The sequence below is a fragment of the Phyllostomus hastatus genome, unplaced genomic scaffold, assembly GCF_019186645.2.
Source record: "Phyllostomus hastatus isolate PE091 unplaced genomic scaffold, TTU_PhHast_1.1 phas_contig_244, whole genome shotgun sequence".
NCBI classification, from domain to species: Eukaryota; Metazoa; Chordata; class Mammalia; order Chiroptera; family Phyllostomidae; genus Phyllostomus; species Phyllostomus hastatus.
Window position 1 is genome coordinate 2,085,231 of NW_025333796.1, and position 21,667 is coordinate 2,106,897.

A 21,667-nucleotide genomic window follows, 5' to 3' on the forward strand; every position below is an offset into this window, starting at 1 on the left:
AAAGCCCGAGGCCCCGCCCCACCCGGCCGGGGCGCCTCGCAGACACAGCCACAGCCCGGCTCAGCCTGTGCCCCCTTACGACCTGCCCTGGGGACCGGGCTCGGTGGCACCGCGAGGCTCGCCCGTCCTCGTGGGTCCGGGGCCCCTGCACGGTGGGAGGGGCTCCACGCCCCTGCTGCTGCGGGGACCCCCTTCCCGGGGACCCCCAGGAACCCGTAACTTTTTTTGCTTGAAGATACATACTCCATGCAGGTTGGCATGGGACGGCTGTTTACTGTCTTAAGAAAATGCACATTTTCCACTTTGAATTTCCACTAAAACGCAGAGGCACGCGCCTCGTGTCCCTTCTGAAGACTCTGGGGGCTGAGGCGGCCGAGCAGGAGGCGGGGCCCGGGTTGTGCTTTCCCAACACGAGGGGTCACAACTGAGGGGTGCAGGAGTGGGGTGGGTGCTGGGGGCACGGGACTCGATGCGCCCCTTCCGGAAGTTCCCGTGGACGGCCGGGGCGTGGGAGGCTCTAGGGAGAGTGCGGCGAACCCACCGAGGCCCCCGAGCGAGTGTGATGGGGTCCCCCCGGGACACCGGACCGCCGCCTCCTGTTGCCTGTGTGGCCGGTCCGCGGCGGCACCCCCCAGCCCCACAGCGCCGACGCCCAGAGCGTGTGGGCGCCCGTCTGTCCTTCCAAACGCTGCCGGGGAGCCCCCCGGGTCAAGGGGTGCTTTTAAGGAGCGTTCTTCCATTCGCCCTCGCGCTGTCCCCCTGGTGACCGCGTCCCCGAGGCAGAGGGGGGCCCGGGGAACAGGACGTGAGAAGCGCTGGGTTCGCGCGGCTGAGGGTGCGGCCGTTCCGTGGCCCTGCGCCCTGCCCTCTGCGCGGGATTTAGCGACGGGGAGGACGGCCCCGCTGCGCTGGACGGCCGTCGTCGGGTCCTCTGTGTGGCGCCGCGTCTGAGCCCCGGGTTCCGGCCCGGGTCACACTCTGGGGCTCCTTCTCCCTGTCCCGCCCGCCGCTGCGTCTGCTGCTCTCTCTCGGCGGGGCCCGAAAGTCTCGGAACGTTGGCGGAAGCCGCGAGTCAAGTCGGGAAAGGAGCCGTGAGCGCGCCACCCACCCCGCGAAGGGGACTAGGGCTGGTGTTCCGTGCGGGGTCTGACGGAGGCCCAGGCCCGGGGGTCTGCGGTGCCGGGAAGGCCTCCCGGGCGGAGCCCCCGTCCCCCTGTGCCTGGTGCTGCTCCAAGGGCCGTCTCTCTTCCTCGCTCCCGTGGGCCAGGACAAAGGCTTCTCTTAAGATACAAAGAGCCGTTGCCCTGGCCGGGGTGCTCAGTGGGTTGTAGCGCCGTGCCGGACACCAAAAGGTTGTGGGTTCGATTCCCGGTCAGGGCACCTGCCTGGGGTGCGGGTTCGATCCCTGATTGGGGTGCACGGGGAGGCAGCCAGTCAATGTCTGTCTGTCTCTCATCAATAAGCATGCCCTCGAATGAGGATTTTTAAAAAACTATGTTTAATATAAAGAGCTGCTGTATCTGTTTGGGTTTTACTGGGCTGTGTGCAGCAGGAAATGCAGAACGGCAGCCGCTGGGGCAGCGGATGCTGCTGCCCCTTCCTCTCTCCTCCGGCGGGTGGCGTCCTGCGTCCAGGCGGGGAGGAGGGAGAAAGGCAGAGCCCGCCGGGCTGTTGGCAGATGTGACTCTGAATTACTTACGAGCCGTTTCCTGAAGAGCGTGATTGGGGCTGGGGGCAGAGTGTCTGCACCCGGGTGCCCCGACAAGCCGGGCGCCGGGGCAGAAGACCCAGCGCCACCCTGACGACGAGGACATGGCGGGTTTCCATGGCGGAGGGAGAGCGGGTGCGGCCTGAGCTGGCGGGTCCCGGCCCGGGGGTGAGGGGACGGCCACCCGGCTGGGCTTTTGTAAAGAAACAAGGCCAGCTCCCTCTGGCCGCGGGCGTCAAGGTGGGGCTCTTACAAGGTCGTCCCAGCCGCGGTCTCTTCTGCGTCTGTCCCTTGGTTCGTGGGGCCGCCCCTGCTTCTTCCCGAGGAACCACCCCCGGGACGGCCCCTCCTCTCGCAGGCAGGCAGGCGGGGGGAACACGGGAGAGGCCGGGGGGTGGCAGAAAGCATGGAGTGACGGTCCCGTCAGGCCCTTGGTTGTCTGTGTGCCGGAAGCCCTCCCGGGCCCCAGGGCCCCGCTCACGGCGGCCTTTCCAGGGGTGGGGGGCGGTCAGTGTGTGGACAGCCCCTTCAAGAGCAAAGGTGCACAGTGGGCGGGCCGGCTGGCGTCCGGGTGACACCGGGTGGAGGCCGGGCAGAGAGCGTGGCCTGTCCACCCCTCGGCCCCAGTCTCGGCCTCGCTCCTGTCTCCGGGGAATGCGGGGCATGCTCCCCGTGCATGCACTCACACACACATGCACTCACACACACGTGCACTCACACACGTGGCCTCCTGCAGACACGTGCGGAGCACAGCAGGCTGCCCTCTCCTTCAGGTCGGTTGCTCTCAGGTTTTGTAAGACTCCGGCCACTCATTTCCCCAAATCCAGCCCAGCGGTGATTTCCCGATGCCCCCACCAGGGGGCGTCTGGGAGGAGTCTGGGGTGTGGGGGGCCGTGTCCGCCTCTACCTCTGGGTGCAGCCAGGGAGGCGGGCAGCCCCCAGGAGCAGGCTTTGTGCCTCTGCCCTGGGTCATAGCTAATCCCATGCAGCGCTGAAGGAGACTCACGTTTAATTAAGGAGTGGCCATCCGCCCGCTGCAGCCGGGGTCGGGGTGGGGGGGCGCCCACGGCCCCCCTGCATCCGAGCAGAGCCCTTGGGGGGACTCGCGATCTCATTTCCTCCGCCGAGCCGGCCCTCTCTGAATGCAATTACGGGGACAAATAACACGGCTTACCCCGGCTCCCCTGTGGGGCGGCCCGCTCTCTGCTGATAACACCCGTCGCGTGGGCCATCACGAGACGAGGGAGCTGATATTTAACTGAATTTAATAGTCCGCTGCCTTGGTGCCCTTCCGTGAAGGGTGGGAATTGAAGGTTGGCCGGGGGTGGGCTATGCAAATGCGGGTGGTGCACCCGGGCCTGATCGGCCGGGGCGCCCCCACGTGCCGCCGCCGCGGCTCAGAGTTGCGGGAATCGCCGCACACGGGCACTTGGGTGGCGAGTCCGAGTTCGGTTGCCTCCGGGCCGGCTTAACGCGGCAGCGGGCAGCGGAACCGCAGGCCCCCTGGGCACGCCGTCTCTCCTTCGGGGCCAGCATTGGAAGCAGCCGGGTGAGATCAGAACTTGCAAATTCAGATGCCCCGCCCCCATAGGAAGAGGGGCGCAGGCTCCACAACTGTGAGAGGTTCCGGTCAGACCCCTTCCATGGAAAACTGGAGCCAGCTGGGGCAGCCTTGCTACCGGAGCCGTCCCGGCACGTGGGGCCCCGTCTCTGGGAGGGGCAGGCCCTCGGCTGCTCTCGTCGGGAGGACACTGTGCCTGCCAATCCCACGCCTCTCTGGGAGCGGCCATTTCTTAGTGCGCCCCACATTCGCACCCCCCAAGGCCCGTGGCTGCCGCCCCCTGGGTTTATCTCACGGTGGACAGGCCAGCCCCACGGTCGTTGTGACACCTGCCGGCCGTGACGTGGGGGGGGGGGTGTTCGGCGTGACCGGACGGGCTCACGGCAGCATCCCCTGAAGATAGGATTCCCGGTCACCGCAGACCACAGGCTGTCCCCACAGGGCGGCTAATGCGAGGAGGAGGTGAGGAAGGCGGGCGGCTTTGTTGCCTGTCAGCGGGGGAGGTGCGGTGCACAGGCCGTCCCAGGAGAGGGCTGCAGTGGCAGGTGAGAGGGCTCTTGTGCCCCTGGGGCGACAGGCAGGGGCGGCACCCGTGTGTCCCAGGGTGCCCAGGTGCCCAGGGACCAGGTGGGCGCGTGTCAGGTGAGGCGCAGGGCTGAGCTCGTCTCTGACCCAGAGGTGGAGGGTGAGGTGAGGGCTGGGCTGGCAGCGGGCGTCCCCCCACATGGAGGCTCCCAAAGCCAGAGACCCTCGTGATGAGGGCACGACACAGGGGTCTTACATTTCCCAGAACCAAAGACGCCCCTCCTGATCTCCAGCCCTCCCTGGGTTGCTGCGGCCGCTCTCTTGGGAGAACCACTCGCCCTAACACGAGCGGCGTCCGGCACAAACAATGTCCCCGTTTCGTTACAAAATCTTTTATTACAAAAGCATAGGCGTGCCATTCTGTAACATAGTGTGACGCTCCAGCGCACCACGTGACGTTTCAGGTGAAGTGTTCGCGTGAAAACCACCCACCCCCACCCCCGCATCACCGCCCCGCCGGCCGCACTCACCCAGCAGACCTCACGGCTGCCGGGCCCCGCACGTGACGCCGGTGTCCCCAGACCCGCAGTCTGGGGACAAAACGCACCCGGGCTGACAGTGTGAGAAAAGCCACTGGCAACAAAACCCTACGGAGCTGGGGGGTGCCTCCTGACACAGCGGGGAGACCCCCGTCCTCCCAGGCTCCTGACTGTCGCCTCGGTGAGGTGGCTAATGTCTCCGTCCCGTGGCCGGGGCGAGAGCAGTCCCACGGGTCGCCATCGGGGACGGGCGTAGGCCCGAGCGGCATGGTGCACGTGGACGCCGGCGGCCTCGGGAGGCGGTGGCGGACTCCGAATGCGCTGCTCTGTCCTCCGCTCTCTCCCAGAGATGTTCGACCTGGAGACCAACGAGCACGTGCAGAAGGCCGTCAGCGAGCGGCAGATGCCCAAGGTGGAGTACAGGCAGATCGAGGTCGACGAGTACCGTGAGTAGTCCCCCCCCACCCCCCGGGGGGAAGGCGGGGACCTCTGCCCCAGTCGGCCGGCGGTCTCGCCCGCCCTCCTCTCCCTGCATGGAGAGTCACTCCGCAGGGCGCAGGGGCGGGTGTCCTCCTACGGGGGACCCGGGTGGCAGGACGCCACAGATTCCAAGGGGACACGTCACAGGAAGAGCTGGCCCGCCCACACGGAGGACGCCATTCGCTGGTTCAAACCTGCACGCAGACGCCAGAGTCCCGGTGTTCAGGTCCAGACTCGTGAGAGTGCTCACATTAACGGGACGGGCATTCTCGTGCTGTTCTTCTGCAAGGAAGAACCCAAAACAAAACAAAACAAGACAGTTTTAGATTGCTAGTAGAGGATGGATGGATGGATGGGTAGATGGATGGTGGATGGATAATGGATGAATAGATGGAGGATGGATGGATGATGGATGGTTGATGGATGGTGGGTGGGTGGATGGATGATGGATGGAGGATGGATGGAGGATCGATGGATGGAGAGATGGTTGGGTGGATGGATGGATGGATGGATGGAGGATGGGTGGATGATGGATGGGTGGTAAATGGATGGAGGATGGACAGATGGATGATGGATGATGGATGGATGATGGGTGGGTGGTAGATGGAGGATGGATGGATGGATGGATGATGGATGGATGGAGGATGGTGGATGGATGGATGGAGGATGGGTGGATGATGAGTGGATGATGGATGGATGGATGGATGGATGGAGGATGGATGGATGGAGGATGGTGGATGGATGGATGGAGGATGGATGGAGGATGGGTGGATGATGGATGGAGGATGGGTGGATGAATGGATGGATGATGGATGGATGATGGGTGGGTGGTAGATGGAGGATGGATGGATGGATGGATGATGGATGGATGATAGATGGGTGGATGGATGGATGGAGGATGGATGGAGGATGGGTGGATGATGGATGGAAAGTGGATGGATGGAGATGGATGGATAAATGGTGGATGGATGGATGGAGGATCGATGGATGGAGAGATGGTTGGGTGGATGGATGGATGGATGGAGGATGGGTGGATGATAGATGGGTGGTAAATGGATGGAGGATGGACAGATGGATGATGGATGGATGATGGGTGGGTGGTAGATGGAGGATGGATGGATGGATGGATGATGGATGGATGGAGGATGGTGGATGGATGGATGGAGGATGGATGGAGGATGGTGGATGATGGATGGAGGATGGGTGGATGAATGGATGGATGGTGGATGGATGATGGACGGGTGGTAGATGGATGGAGGATGGACAGATGGACGGGTGGACAGATGGACGGATGCATGCAGACCTCAGGCCAGGCCCCGTGACTTGCGGGGCCCAGCGAGGACTGACAGTCGGGGTGCCTCTTCCCCTGTTTATCACGACAGCAGAGCGTTAAGCCCACAGAAGGCCCTTAGGTGGGGCCACACCCTGGGAAGCCAGCCGGGTGCGCCTCCACGGCCGGGCTTCAGGTTCCTGACCCCCCCACCCTCCGTCCGCAGGCCTTCCCGAACCCCCCCTCGGAGTTTCCTCACATCCACTGCGTCCTCCCGCAGCCTCTGGGGATGGGGGGCCTTCCTTTGCGGGGACCCCCACTCTCCGGTCCTCTCTGCACCCTGCCGCCACCATGACATTTCCCAAACCCCAGGGCACCCAAGGGCGGTCCACCTGCTCCTGGAAAGGTGCAGAAAAGACCTTCAGAGACCAGTCAGCAGCCTTCACCCCCCTCCCCCTCTGCACGACGAGGCCTCTTTCCACGCTGAGGTTGCCGGGGACGGGGGCAGGGCAGGGGAGGAGCCGCCCTGCAGACCCATCTCTGTTGTGCCGTGTCGCGGTTTCCCACTGGAGGCCCAGGCTGCCCTTGACGGGCTCTCGGGAAACGCGGTCTGCCCGTCCCGCCCTGGCCCAGCCTGCCCACCAGCGTATGTATCAGAGGCCAGGAGCAGCGGCCCAGGTCGTATGGACATTTGGCGATGAGGCCTGGGCCTGCCTGTCTGCTGTCCCCGGGCGTCCGGCCCATTTGCAAGCCATTAACATTCCGGTCCAGTCTCCACAGATGAGACCCAGTGAGAGCAGGCTCCCCCGCCTGGGGTGGGCCCTCGGGAATCCCGCGGGGAAGGCCGCTAATTCCGATTTAATTGCTAATCTGGGTTATAGTTAATGTCAATAAACAATGTCTATCTTGGGCAGGCAGGTTTGTTTGGGGGAGGACCGAGGCACCGGCGAGGAAAATTCCACACACGCGCACCCCCGCTACCCCGGCTTCCTCCCCGTGTGTGCGTGTGTGTGTGTGTGTGTGTGTGTGTCCGAGTGTCCCAGTGTCCGAGTGTCCAGGCCCACAGGCAGGCACCCCCGCCCAGCACCAGCCTGCAAACACTAAGGCAGGCAGAGCCCGGGGCTTTGCACAGAGGGTCCCCACAGCCTCCAGCCTCCTCTCCAGGCTGCCGCCCCAACCTCACTGCCAGCTACAGCATCTCGCCTCTCCTCCGGGTCCCCACTTTCCCCGGGGCCCCTCCCCCGCTGAGGTGCCCTTGCGCCCTCCGCGGTGGGGCGGGGGTGCGTTCTCCCTGCCTGGATTCCCCCCTCCCCCGCCCACCTCTTTCCAGCTCTCGGAGAATCACGTCTTTCCTGTTTTCCAACTCATCGTGTTCGCAAGACGGAACGTATCCTCGGCTGGAGAACCCCGCAGGCAGCCCCACGCTGCCCTCGGCCCGCCCCCGCCCCCGGCCCGCGGCCCTAACCCGCCGCCCGTGTTCTGTGTCCGCCAGGCCTGCCCGTGCAGATCCTGAAGCCGGCCACCTTCACCGAGACCGCCCACTACCCGCTGCTCCTGGTGGTGTGAGTACGCCGCCTCCTCCTTCCCGGGGTGCCGGCTGGGGGCTCAGGGACCCCCCAGAGGGACAGGCCCGGGACTCGTAAGCCCCACGACGACGCGAGGGAGCTGTGATGTTGCAAAGTGAAAACTCAGGTTGACCCTCGGCCGGGGTCAGGTGTCTTTGTAACTACCGCTGACCCCGCGTGTCAAGGGGCGGGGGCTCACCCTCTGTCCGCCCTCCCCGGGGCAGTGTGTCAGTGTGAGCAGGTCCACGCTCAGATTCCACGCCGCCGTGGCCGGTCCTGGGGCTCGGCCCGGTCCGGCAAGCCGGCGGCAGTGCCCCACCACACCCGGGAGGGGCGGGCGCGTGCTGTCTGCAGCTCAGTGGGGGCCCGGGCAGCCACCGGCACTGCCCGTGGCCTGGCCTGCTGGCCGGGCCGAATTTCCAGCTACAAAGAAAGTGGCCTTGAACCTGCGTACTGGCCAAAAAAGAATTATTTCAGATATTCCTGTGCTAATGAGCAGGCCCCCAGGTTTAGAATGGCTTTTTAAGAGCTCTCTAACCTGCCCCGATGAGGTGGGGGGGGCTCTGATCAGGAACCCCCACCCCCCAGTGGGGAGCAGCCAGGCCCTCAGCGGGTGCCGGGGTTGACTCCCCCCCCCGGATGGGTCAGCCCATCCCTTCCTCCCTGTCTGGTCTTCCCCGCACTCTGCCGCCTGTCAGCTTGGAAGGGGTCAGGGGGAGCAGGGGCCCCCGGGGTGTATCAGGGGCCACCGGGCAGCCACCCGCCTCGGCCCCAAACCCGATGAGCCAGCTCAGCTGGCCCAGCGCACCCTGGACCTGGTCCCGGACTCTGTGGTCCTCCCGCCGCCCTCGCTTCCGGGCGGGTCAGCACTCGGCCAAGAACCGCACTCACACAGCACCCACACCTCACACACCACCCCACAAACCCCACACCAACACACACCACACCACACCACACACACATCACATGCATACACACCAACACACACCACACAGACACATACCCCACACACCAACACACATCACATGCATACACACCGACACACACCACACAGACACATACCCCACACACCAACACACACACCACATGCATACGCACCAATACACACCACACAGGCACACACACATACCACATGTCACATGCACACACAGCACATACATGCATACCAACACCCCACACACAGCACATGCGTGCATACAACATACCACATACTACACGCATACATCACACACACCACAGACACACACGGCACACACTCCTCCCGCACCACCCCTTCCTCCTGCTGAAACAGGTTTCCATCTGTCTTGAAGCTACGGACGGTGTCCTCTCCCCCCACGCTGGCCTCTCCCGCGACCTCAGGGAGACCCCAGGGCCCCCCAAGGCGACCAAACTGGGGCCCCCGGCCGGTGGGCGGCAGCCGGGGGCGCGGCCAGGCTGCGTGGGCTCAGCCGCCGGGAGACCCCGAAGCCCCCGCAGCCCCCGCAGCCCCGTCCGTCCGTCCGTCCATTGCAGGGACGGCAGCCCGGGCAGCCAGAGCGTGGCGGAGAGGTTCGCGGTGAGCTGGCAGACGGTGCTGGTGAGCGGCCACGGGGCCGTGGTGCTGCGCTGCGACGGCCGGGGCAGCGGCTTCCAGGGCACCCGGCTCCTGCACGAGGTGCGGCGGCGGCTGGGCGTGCTGGAGGAGCGGGACCAGCTGGAGGCCGTGCGGTGAGGGCCCCGGGGGGCGTCCCGGCGGGGGTGGCGGGGGCGGGGGCGGCGGCTGCGCGTGCCCTCGGGGGGCCCCCCCCCTCCACCGGCCTCTCCGGTGTCTTTCCGGTCAGGGCATCTGTGACCCCCTCAGCTCTCTTTCGGACCCGGGTCTGCATTCCCACTCCTCCGAGAGAAACGGCCCCTTTGATCGGGTTAAGAGACCGCGAGGCCAGCCCAGCGCACCAGCTCCTCGCCGAAGCTCCCGGCCCCTTCTCGGTCCCTACTGGCCCCCACCTCGTGCTTCTGAGCCCGGGGTGGCAGTTCCCATTGCTGGGGACGTGCGCAGAGTCCCCTCACTGGGCGAGCCGGTGTCAGGGACAGGGGAGGTCCTGTGATAGATGGTGCAGCCTTGCTGGTGCCAGACGGGCCTCAGGGCAAACAGCCACCGGGAAGGGACCCCAGGAGGCCAAGGCCTCCCCCCAAGGGGGTGCAGGGTTTGCTGCGGGGAGCACAGGAGGTGCCCACTCCACACCTCGGCACGGCCTTGGCTGCTCTGTGCTCGGGAATCTCCGACACTAGCTCCTGGGGGCCTTCAGCACCATCGAGAGGGGTCCTCAGGTTGTCACGTGGGCGGACAGCCCAGACGCCAGCCCGGTGCACGCGGTGAATGCACGGGTCAGAGTTCCAGCGTCTCCTCGGGCCCCTGGGGCTCTTTACCCGGAGACGGCCCGGGGCCCCTGGGGACGGAGAGGCAGCCCTGCCAGGGAACTAACCCGCGTCCTTGGGCTCCGCAGGATGATGCTGAAGGAGTCGTACATCGATAAGACGCGCGTGGGCGTGTTTGGGGAGGTGAGTGCGCTCTCTGCAGTCTGCCCGCCCCCGCCCCCGCCCCCAGCTCAGGGCCAGGTCCTGCACGGCCCCTCACCCACCCGGGCCTGGGGGCCTGGGGCGGGCCTCCCGGGGGTGTCTCTGGTCTGGTGGCGTGCGAGCAGCTATTTCTGTAAGAGCGGAACGCCGGGAGGTGAACCGCATGGTGGGGGGCGTCCCCAGGGGAAACCGACGGGACAGGCTTTGTGTTTCGGAGCATCTCAGGTTCTCCACTAAACTGGGATGCAGGTGGAGATTCCCCCCCGCTCGCTGCACCCCCTGCCCGGCGCACAGCCTCCCCCTCTATCAGCGCCGCCACCGGAGGGAGCCCTGGCTAGAACGGGTGAAGTCACAGGGACACCCCGAGGCCATGGGTCACTCCGGGTGTCGTCCGCTGTGTGACGTGGGGCAGATGTACGAGGACCTGCGTCCATCATCACAGGGTCACCCCGGGCAGTCTCACTGCCCTGACGCCCTCGGTGCCCTGCCCACCTTTCCCTGCCCCTGCCACCGGGTCCCTGAGAAGCTCGGACCCGCGTCTGGCCCCGGGTGGCCTTTGCCGCCTGGCCCTGTTCCCCGCGCAGTGGGCAGCCCCCGCTTTCTCCCTGCCACTCGGTTTTGAAAGGGCAGCACACGGGACGAGGCAAACCACAGAGTGAACACGTGAGTCACCGGTTTCCCACCGACGATCGGGGAAACTCATCACGCTGAAATGGGAACACGACAAAGCCGAAGCCACGCCAGTGGGCGTGATGTCCAGGTGTCAGGGCAGCTCGGCTCTAAGCCGGGCGCGGCGAGAGGCCTTCCAGGCACCGCCCCCCCCCGTCTTTTCACGGCTCCCGAGCTCCCCCGCTTTGGTGCTGAGTCCGGGTGGGCCCTGGTTTATTCTTCCATCCGCTGCCGACGGGCACCCCAGTTACTTCCTAGCTTCAGCGGCTGAGAACGCGGCTGCGGCAACAATCTGGGTGCAGGAAGGGGGTCTTTCGTGTGGACCCCAAGGCAATAGAGCACACGCACGGGTGTCTGTCTCATGGCGGCCCCCAAACCAGCCACTGTCACCGTGGCCCTTTGACATGGGGCCCTGGCCAGCCCCCCACTACCCACCCAGAATCACATGGCATCCTACGCTGCAGGCTGGCTGTGCCCGGAGGCCAGGAACCAGCAGGAAACTCAGTGCAAGGGGGCTTGTTTCCGGGGCGTGGGGCCAGCCCTGCGCCCCACGGCACCCCCCATACCCAGAACCCAGTCACACACTGCAGGCCACTCTCACCTGCCACCTTCCTGTCACCTCAGACTGGGGCCCCAAAGAGGGCAAGACGTGCATCTCGGAATGTGTAGTTGGGAAGGTATTCAGTTTCTATTTTCTACCTGCCTTTAAAAACCTGGAAGTTGAATGTTTTTTTTTTTAAGCAGCTCCGTGAGAACTCTTGCTTGAGTGGCCGGTGCCTCCGAGGCCACTGTCGCGGCTGGAGGAATGGCGTGTGCCCCCACTGACCGCCTTTCTCTCTGCCCAGGACTACGGGGGCTACCTGAGCACCCACCTCCTCCCTGCCAAGGGTGACAACCAAGGCCAGATCTTCGCCTGCGGCTCTGCGCTCTCCCCGATAACAGACTTCAAGCTCTACGGTAATGCCCTTGACTAGACGCCCCGCCCTGTGGTCCCCCGCCTCCCGGCACTGCTCTCCCTCGGGCCCCGTGTCCTCACCCGCCCCCTCACCCGCCCCGACACGGGCACCCACAGTGGGCGATAAACTACGGGGCTTGTCAGGCTCACCGGGGAAGCGCAGACAGAGAACCTGGGGAAAGAGAGGGAGGACTTCAAGTCCCTTGTCCCCCCCGCATTGTGCCTATGACCTATGTCCCAGCTCCTGCGACCAGAAGACTCAGCCAGTGGTTCTGACCCTGGTGCGCCCGCTGGCAGGACGGAACCGAGACTCCCCAGGGCTGCCCTGCCCCTGGGCTCCAAGCCCCCAGGCAGGGGACCCGCGTGAGCTCTGTGTCCCGGGGGAGGGGGCGTGGTGGGCAGGTGGGCGGAACAGAGACTGCTCCATGCGGTGGAAGTGGGGACAGTTACGAGGGCTCAGCCCCCCTCTGCCCCCGCCTGCCTTCCCCCCACCCCACCCCCGCCCCGGGCAGGGCGGGCCCCTGTCCTTGGGGAGAGTGAGGGGCTTTCCCAGTGGCAGGACCCGGAGACCAGGGACAGGGTCCGGCCTGGGTCTGGGCACAGATGTGGGTCCGTGTCACTGTTAGGGGGTCTGAGGCCCCCACCGCCCCCTCCCTCTGGCCGGCCAGCCCCTCTGCTCTGGGCGTGAGTGGCTGTGTGACTCGAGCCCTCCCACGTGCCCGCTGAGGGGTCCGGGGACCACTGTGGCGTCCAGCAGCCCCGGGCTCCCACGCCGACCTTTACAAAACGTTCGAATGCAAATGTCAGCGGACCATCGCCCGAGAACCCTCAATTCCAGATTTTAACTAGTTAGATGAGTTTCCCCCGGGAATGCACAGAGCAGATTTTATATTTTTGAAGCTCGGTGAGTCTTTATTTTTTTTTAATTATGCCATTTCCCATGTGCCTGATTCACGGGCCATCAGCACTGCCCGTCCCCCACCTGGCGCCACCCTGCCCCAGACAGGGCGTTGACCCTGCCGCTCAATGAGGGATGTTCCCCGAAACCCGTGGGTGGGGGCCGTTTGGAGGAGCTTTGCAGACAGGGCAGCCCCAGACCCTCACGCAAACCTGGGCCAGGGCCGGGGACGGGAGGGGCCACGCCGAGGCTGAGCACGGGGCAGATCCCCGCGGGAGCTGGCTCTGGGTCGTCGTTCTCCCTCCCGCACGGCGGGCGCGCGGACTGCGGAGCCGTTTCTTTGGGGTCTGGCTAAGCGGGTCCTGCCGAATTAAGGCTTCGCCTTGCTGCCCGAACCCCAGTCCCGGGCCCTCGCGTGTTTCCGTGTCTCCACGGCTCCCTCTGATTTCCCTGGAAACACCCAAGAGGACAAGTTGGGGGTTTTAAAGGCACGTGCTGGGCGAGAGCACGTGAGCCCACCCTGCCACAGCCCTGTCCTCGAGTGGCATCCGGGGACCCCCGAGTGCGGGCTCCGCCCAGACCGGTGACCCTCTGTCCCTCTGCTTCTGTGCAGCGTCTGCGTTTTCCGAGAGGTACCTGGGCCTCCACGGGCTTGACAACAGAGCCTATGAGGTAGGTGTGGGTGCCCTTCCCCTTGGCCAGGTGGGGACTCCGATGACATCCGTCACCTCTTCTCTGAGCTCCTCCCTCCCTCCCCCGCCCACCCCGAACCCACGCCCCCTCCCAGGGTGCCACCCCTGACCTCCGCTCCCATCGAGGAGACTTCCCCTCCCCCCCTCCTTCTACCGCTCTGTGACCAGAGGTGGCTGCGACCCCCTGGGGTGGGTGTCCTGTCCCATTCTGGAACTCGGGGGGACAAGGAAGAAAGTCTTTGGACGGCAGAGTCTGTCCCATGGTCCTCAGAGGTGGGGTGTACGTGTCCCCTGCCCCCACCCCACACCCAAGGCTGCTTCCGCTTTGGAAGAAGAACCTATGGCCTGGGGGTCAGACGACCCCCACGATGTGTCCTGCTAAGTCGCGGCCATTCGGTGGCTCGATGCAGATGTCCCCGGGGAGGCCAGCGTGTCTCCATTCCTGTCCCCGCGCCCCCTCCTCTTCGTCAAGGGGGTTCGTGGGAGGAGAGCAGAGGCTTCTGGGTAGGCTGGGCATTTCTTCGCGGACGGAGAGCCCCAGTTCTCGCGAGGTCTGACTCCGAGACCCCGCCCTCCATTCTCGGGGGGTCTCTGCACACACACCGCCCAGCCCCCGCAGCACGGCCACTGACTCTGTCCCCTTGCCCCCGCCCGTGCAGATGACCAAGGTGGGCCACCGGGTGTCAGCGCTGGAAGGACAGCAGTTCCTGATCATCCACGCGACCGCTGACGGTGAGGGCGGAGGACAGTCACTCCCTGGGGACCCGGGGAAGGCCACACCCCAACGGCGTCCCGGGTGGGGACAAACACGTCCCTCTCTCTCCTTTCCTTCCGACAGAAAAAATCCACTTCCAGCACACGGCAGAGCTCATCACTCAGCTCATCAAGGGCAAGGCCAACTACAGCCTGCAGGTACGCATGCGCATACACCGGCGCCGAGTTCCGCGCGGCTCCCTCTGCTGCCAACGCGCCTGCGCATGCCTGTCGGCCGCGGGCGGGCGCAGCCGACAGACAGATCAGCCGGGGCTCATTTTTCAAGTGGTTACAACAGTTCCGTCCTGCACTCAGGCGGAGTTTAGACCCCTTGGGGCTTCTGGCTTAGCCAACGCCGCCGATGTGCGCCTGCTCCTGGCTGACCCCCGGGAGGCGAAGGCCCTGGATGCGTGCGGGGAAACTCACTTTGCAGGTTCCGTGGGGCCTGCGCGGCGCCCAGTCCCGTGCCCCGCGCCCCCTCAGGTCTCGCCTTCCTTGCAGATCTACCCGGACGAAAGCCATTACTTCCACAGCGCCCCCCTCAGGCAGCACCTGCACCGCACCATCGTCAACTTCTTCGTGGAGTGCTTCAGGGTTCAGGACAGAGTGCCCACAGCCACAGCCAAGGAGGAGGAGGAGGACTGAGCGCCGCCCCGGCCGCCCCTGGCGCAGCAGCGTGGCTCTCCCTGGACCAGCGTGGGGCTGGGCACCCCGCCCCCCTCTCCCGCCCAACCGCCCGCCCGCACTGGGGTGGGGGGCGGGGGGCGTTCCCGATCCCTAGCATGTGTGTCTCGGGCCCTGAAGGCCGTTTTGCTTCAGAAACCAGCTCCTTCCCGGCTGGAGGCGCCTCATCACTCCCACGGGCTTCCAGGGAGCCAGGGGCCGTCACAGCCTCCTGCTGGCCGCAGAGCGACGAGTGCATCCCACCGCCGCCCCGCCCCTCCCTGTGCACCCCCGGGACCGGAGGACCGCGGCGGCCGCCGCGAGGAAGCCTGCCCCGGCGAGCGTGAGCACCGCGCCCCCTGCCGGCGGCACCGCGTCCTGTCTGATGTAACCGCGCCATGGAAACCACGAGAGCACAATCCCTCTAACAGCACCTCCTAGGTTGGCTTGCTCCTTCCTGTGCTAGGGCCCTCCGCGTTTTTCGGGGCTGTCCGCCCGGTCTTACTGTAGCGACGCTAATGGTTAACCTTGCGGAATTAATTCGTATTTTTCTATGGTTTTTACCTGACGCTGTCTGCGGCCCTGGGGTCGTCTTTCTGTGCCGGGTTGGTTTGTCTGTTCGTTTGTTCGTTATCCTCGGTTCCGCGTGGCTTCCTCCCGCCCGCCTGTCCGCTTGGCACTTGTTTGTGAGAAGAAACAGATCAGAAGTCACTGCTCACCCCTCAAGGTCGGCTCTAGACTTTTCGGAGACATTTCACACCGCGGAGGAGGGGGAAAACACCCAGCCCTACTTACTGACACAAAAGAAAGTGCATAAATAAAAGCTGTCTCCCGCACCCAGCAGCAATAGGGTTCGCTTAGATTCTCATCGTCCGTCTACCGATGCCCCCGGGCTTGTCCTCCTCCCCGGGAAGCTGCCAAGTCTGTCCCCGTGACATTTGTTTTTTTTTTTTAAAAAAATACATAAAAAGACAGAGTGTGGACACCACCCCAGGTCCATCACGTGAGCTCGGGGGATGGGAACCCTTGAGGAGAGTGTGGGCGTTCTCGGGCATCACCCCCCACCCTGGGGATGCTTGGTGACCGCCACCCCCCCACCCGCCGCATGGAGCCACCCATGGACGCCGTGGACACCCTCGGCCAGACGTACCTCGCGGGGGTCGAGTGCGTTTCGTTTTGTTGTACATAAAGACTGGCATGTGCGCCGGATGCCACGCCGTGCCCCCGGCCCCTCCCGCGGTCCCCGTCCCGTGTCGCCTGCATGCCGACCCGGCTGGCCTGCACTGTCCACACGTGCCCGTCTCAAAGCTGTCACCCACCCTGACCATTCATTCCCTCGGCAGCTCGTTCTCCGCCCGAACGTCAGCCCTGACCTCTCCGGCCCCCCGGGGGGCTGCGCGGTGGGGGGGACCCTTTGTTGGCAGAGAGGACACGTCTGTGGCGCTTCGGGATTTGGGGGGTTGGGCGTCGTCGCTGCGAGCCAGCTAATGCCATGGGAAGGTGTCCAGGGGTTTTTTAAGGTGACACGTCACCATGTATGGAAAGCATCAACGTGCAGACCTGTGGGCCACCAGGAAGGTGACGTGGTCATGCTTTTGCCGCGTCGGTGGGCTCAGCCGATGGCGCGTCACGGCCTAGGGCTGACCGGCCGCCGGCTCGGGCCAGGAGACCCAGTGGTGGGAGGGACGTGGGAATGTGGTGCGGGTGGTGCATCTGTGCGTCCACGGAATAAAACGTTATTTTACCACTCGGAGAGCTCTCTTCTTTCCGGCGCGTCACCTCGGGAGCGTGCGGGGCGGCGAGAAATCTAAGGAGCCCACTGGGCGCTGACCTAGGCAGAGCCACATCCCCCGAGCCTCAGGGGCACCCACAGTGTCGGTCGTAGAGGGGACAGGACCGGCGGAGCCCGGGTCAGTCAGAGGCGGTGAGTGTGGTCCCGTGGGGAGGGCTCTGGGGTGGAGACGGGCCCCGCCCCCTCGGAGGTTGCAGCACTGCCCACGGCGAGGCCTCACAGACACCTGCTCCGGTGGGACATGTACCCATTTGTGTCTCATCAACCAGTCACCCTGGTGTCAACGGCGCCCAGCCGGAAAGCAGAGGGGGCTGAGGAAACGAACCCAGGCCCCCGCAGAAGCCGGGGGTGAGAGCAGCTCCCCACCAGCCCCTCCCCTGGCTGCACCCGCTGGGTCCTGCCGCCACCCAAGCTCCATAAGCAGGGTCTGGGGCGAGGCCCCGGGCACGGTCCTGAGAGGCCGGGCTCCCTTTTGCAAGCCCTGAGCTCCAGGCGGCCACTCACCATCGGAAGTCCGCCCCCCACCCCCCCACCCCCCACTGCACGGACAGGGGCTCTAAAGCCCAGAGAGGCGAGGGGCCACCCAAAGTCCCACAGGGGGGCAGCCACTGCCTGACACCCTGGCCCACAGGGAGCCCAGCTGCTGGGAACGGAGGTCAGAGTCTGGATTCCGAACCAAGGACAAGCTGTGGGCGTGTCCAGTCCTTTCTCAGCTTGGCCGGCCGACCGGCACCATGGCGCGGTGGGGGGGAGGGTGCCACCAGCGACACGTGCGGACAGCGGGGCCCGAATCCATAGTGCGCCCTGAACCCCGAGCAGGGGCGTGCACCCACACGCTCAGGGAGCCGCGTGCTGAGCTCCGGCTCCCTCTGAGCTCGGCCCCCTCTGCTGCCCCGCAGCCCGAACAGGGGCCCTGGGGTGTAGGCTGGGCCCCGCACCCGCAGAATCCTGCCTGTTTCTGCTCACGCATCCAGGCCCCTGGGGGGCGGGGGACAGCAATTCCGAGCACACACGGGGGCCTGCCCCCCTCAGCATGCTCCCCGAGCAGGTCTGCCCTGGCGCGGCGCCCACAGTCTCTGCCACAACCTCCCCCGGCCGCGTCCTGGGCCCCCGGACACTGTTCCGGTCACGCTCTACAGGACGAGAGGGCCGCCAACACCAACTGTCCCCAGAGGGGTCCGTTCCCACCGACTAGGGTCCAACACTGTCATTAAGAACAGTACCGGCTGTGGCGTCCACTGAGAGCTGGCCCGGCCCGCTGCTGCCCGTGCCCCGCCGGGGTGGCACCGCCCATGGGCCCGCAGCCAGCACAGTGAACCCCCCACAGCGGCCCGTGGCGCAGCGTGCGGTCCGCCCTGTGCCCACCGGGAACCAAAGAGACAGGAGGATGCCGAGACCGGCCCCATCTGAGCCCCGCCCCCAGCGGGCCCTGGGCAGAGTCCACGCGTGTCTGGTGACTCCGGGTGACTCCCCCCACCTGGAACCATAGGTTGGGTTTGGGTTTTGCCGGGTGATTTGTTCTGGGTGGAAGGGAAGGGGGCGGGGTCTTCTGCCAGGCGCCGGGAGAGAAGGGGCGGGGGACCCCAGGCGCGGCAGGCGCCCCAGGAGGGACGAGTCCTGGGAGACACCGGCGGGCGGGGCGGGGGGCTGGGTCCCAGCTCAGCAGGGCCCCACCCAGCACCCGTCCCGTGAACCCTCCAGGGGGTCTGCAGGCGGAGCTGTGCGGGTCAGCAGGGCGGACCCTGGGCGGCGAGGGGCTGGGGAGGGAGGGGCTCCTGCCAGCCCAGGTGGCAGACAAGAGGCCGGGCCAGGCCCTCAGGAGCACTGCGCTCAGCGCCCCCTGTGGGGCCGTGAGCCCCAGGCATCGTGGAAGGACCTTCTCTGGAGGGGGCCGCCCACAGCCAAGGGCGTTTCCCTCCACGGGACCCCTGCCGGAGCAGAGACACCTGGGCTTCCCGCTGTGGTGGCTGCGTGTGGCCGTCACCGCCAGGGGGAGACGGCATTGTAGCACTAACTCTCTCTGCTCGGGTCACACACTGACCCGCAGGGAAGCAGGCCCAACCGCGGCCCAAATGCACGTCGGATGATGTCACAGACGGTGGCTCCTAAATCACCGTTCGGACAGGAGTGTCCGCCTCCCGAGAGTCAGAATGCTCACCCGCTGAACAGGGTACTCACTTGCCCCAAGGAGGGGTCAGCCCGCCGAGCTGAGCTTCCGCGAGCATCTGGCCGGGAGTCCAGGAGAGAAGAACCCATAGCGGCCTCGGCCGGAGGCCCAGGGTTCTGCTCCACAGTCGCGCCCGGGGGCCCCGCCCACCGAAGGCGGAGCCTCTGCCCCAGGAGCGGGCCAGGAGGAGGCGGGGCGGGCAGGTGTGGCTGAGCTCAAGAGCTGAACCACCTGAGCCTCTGATGCAGAGGGAAGGCACCTGTCTGGCGGCCTCCACACCCCCGCACATCCCCAGGATTGGGTCCTCGGGCCTGGGGTCCCCTGCTAGAGTAAAAACTCCCACCCCAAAAGCGGAGCTACGTCTGTGGCTCCCCGAGGGGCCTCAGCCTGGAACCAGCCCAGTGACGGGCGTGCCCAGCTGGCCCCTCCCACACCCCCGGCAGTGCCTCCTGTCTGTCAGGCGTTCCCATGCGCAGGTGAAGGCTGTTACTTTTAGCCGAATAGCAAAATGCAGCCTAACGGGGCTCCGGAGCGAAGGCCCAGCATCGATCGGATCACTGGGTCTGAGCCGCCAGCCAGGGCTCCCAGACCCCGAGGCTGGCAGCTGCCTCCCCTCTGCCCTGCCATCACTGGCCTTTTCTTTTCTTTTTTTCCCTTAAGATTTTATTTATTTATTTATTTCTAGAGAGGAGGGAAGGGAGGGAGGAAGAGAGGGAGAGAAACATCCATGTGTGGTTGCCTCTCCTGCGCCCCCTACTGGGGACCTGGCCCAAAACCCAGGCCTGTGCCCTGACTGGAAATTGAACCAGTGACCCTTTGGTTCACAGCCTGTGCTCAATCCACTGAGCTCCAGCAGGCAGGGCTGATGGGTTGTTTTGTTTTGAAGTGGCCAGTGGGAAGGTGGAAGGCAGACACGCACCCTCAGTACACTGAGGAGCGTGCTTTTTAAGATACGCTTTTAGTTTTATCCGACATATTTCTTTAGCCTAATAGCTACCTCCATGTCAGTAGTCCTATCCTTATTTTCCCATTTCCTTCCTCCTTAGCTGTAATTTATGCCTGTTCTGTTTCATGTGTATTTGTAAATTGCCTTTGGTTTTCTCTAGAATGAGGTACAATATAAATAATAAAGGCAGTCTTATAATTTATTCACTTGCTAAGTCTGTTATTAAAATTTTTTATTTCTTTTTAGAGAGAGGGGAAGGGAGGGAGAGAGGGAGAGAAACATCAATGTGTGGCTGCCTCCCGCGCGCCCCCTACTGGGAACCTGCCACCCAGCATGTGCCTTGACTGGGAATTGAACTGGTGACCTTTTGCTCCACAGACCGGCGCTCAGTCCACCGAGCCACACCAGCTAGGGCGTCCATCACTGGCCCTTTCTCACTGCCCCCACCCAGCCCTGCGGGGTCGCGGCATAAGGCTTTGCCCAGCGCGTGTCCATGGGAGTTCGCGCCCACAGGCGCCCCTTCTGCCGCTGGAGGTCGCTCTGCTTTCCGGTTTCACTGCAGGGAATGAAAAGCGCCCAGGAGTGACTTGCACCAGCTGAGAAGGTGCGCGGGAGCGACCTCGCTGCCCACCGGCCGTTCCTGGAATCGCGCTCCGTTCAGCTCCTCCCGCGACCTGGCGCAGGTCGGGGCGGCGGCCGGCCCCGGCCCCTGGAAGTGGGAGGCGGGCAGGAGGCTCCTTGGAATCCGGCCCGGAACGTCCCCTGCTGCTCCTTGCGCCACCAGCAGAGGGCAGCAGAGGACAAGCACTGGGCCCTGGTCGGTGCGCAGCTCCGACGCGACGGAGGGGCTCAGGGGCAGGTGACGCTACAGCTTCCGAGGACAGAGCTCCAGTGATGGGCAGGCAGAGGGGGACACAGAACCGAGGTCAAAGGTCGGAAGGCTCAGAGCCGCATCCAGGGCGGGACGGGCGCCCAGCGCTCGGTCTCAGCCAGCAGGGCCCCTCCTCTAGGGTCTGGGGGGCGGACGTTTGTGGACAGAGGGAAAGTAACCTCGCAGGTGGCCTGGTCCCCAGCCCCTCCCTGCAAGGTCAGTGGAAGGCTTAGCTTTGCCCTTAGCCAGCCGCGTCCCTCCACCATCCATGTCCAGTCTCCCACACCTTCCAGGTGCCGACAGTTAACGCCCCTCGGAGGCAAGAGCACCCTCGGGAGAGGGCGGGACCCGGACCACAGCCCTCCCATAGTCCCATCCCTGCCTGGAATCTTCCCGCTGGTCCCCCCTCACTCTCAGACGCGGAAGGGGAACCGCCTGTCACTCTCCAGCGCATCTGCTCCCCCCGCAGGTGGTCCCTTTGGCTCAGATACACTCTTACTGACCACTCCCCACAGGTGTGGGCGGTGCTTCGGTCTCGATAAGCTGCAGCAAGAAGCCAATCACGGCGATGAGTTCGGGCTGGGCCGGGGACCAGGGAGACGGGGAAGCCGGCCGGCCGACCGGCAGGTGGCAGCATCGGGCTGAGAGTCCCGGCTGGCCCGGCTCACAGTGCGGGACAGTGGGGACAGAGTCTGCCTCGCCCGTGGCCCTCACAGTGCAGAGGCTGTTGGTGACCAGGCCTTGTCATAGGCCCGTGCGGGGCCAGGACAACGAGCCACAGAGAACTGAGGCAATGTCTCCAATCCTGCTGGAGAGAACTCTCCCCTTTCCTCACCTGTGCCTGGGTTCCGTGTCCAAGCCCAGCCGCTGACTGCACAGGGCCCCAGAAGACACTGGGGGGTCGGGGGCGACGGGGAATGCCAAAGGCAGGCCCTGGCCTCGTGTCCTTGGGGCGGTGAGGCCCTCGGGCAGGACACCAGACCCCGCACCACCCCCACCGACTTGTCAGTGTGGGAGAGAAACAGCGGTGGCGCCGACCCCAGGCGAACTTCCGCAC

At 65.1% G+C, this 21,667-nt stretch overlaps 1 protein-coding gene across 5 annotated transcripts in view; it reads left to right on the plus strand.

Moving 5' to 3' along the window:
- DPP6 (dipeptidyl peptidase like 6) overlaps positions 1 to 16,571 on the plus strand; it is a 519,939-nt gene extending 503,368 nt beyond the window's left edge. For all 5 annotated transcript variants that reach the window (XM_045837839.1, XM_045837842.1, XM_045837838.1 and 2 more), the window contains exons 18-26: positions 4,681 to 4,779; positions 7,576 to 7,645; positions 9,161 to 9,355; positions 10,132 to 10,186; positions 11,719 to 11,830; positions 13,340 to 13,398; positions 14,078 to 14,150; positions 14,257 to 14,330; positions 14,673 to 16,571. In XM_045837839.1, the coding sequence (XP_045693795.1) occupies positions 4,681 to 4,779; positions 7,576 to 7,645; positions 9,161 to 9,355; positions 10,132 to 10,186; positions 11,719 to 11,830; positions 13,340 to 13,398; positions 14,078 to 14,150; positions 14,257 to 14,330; positions 14,673 to 14,816 (881 nt within the window). In that variant the 3' untranslated portion in view covers positions 14,817 to 16,571. The remainder of the gene's footprint in view (positions 1 to 4,680; positions 4,780 to 7,575; positions 7,646 to 9,160; positions 9,356 to 10,131; positions 10,187 to 11,718; positions 11,831 to 13,339; positions 13,399 to 14,077; positions 14,151 to 14,256; positions 14,331 to 14,672) is intronic.
- Positions 16,572 to 21,667: the final 5,096 nt, after the last annotated feature.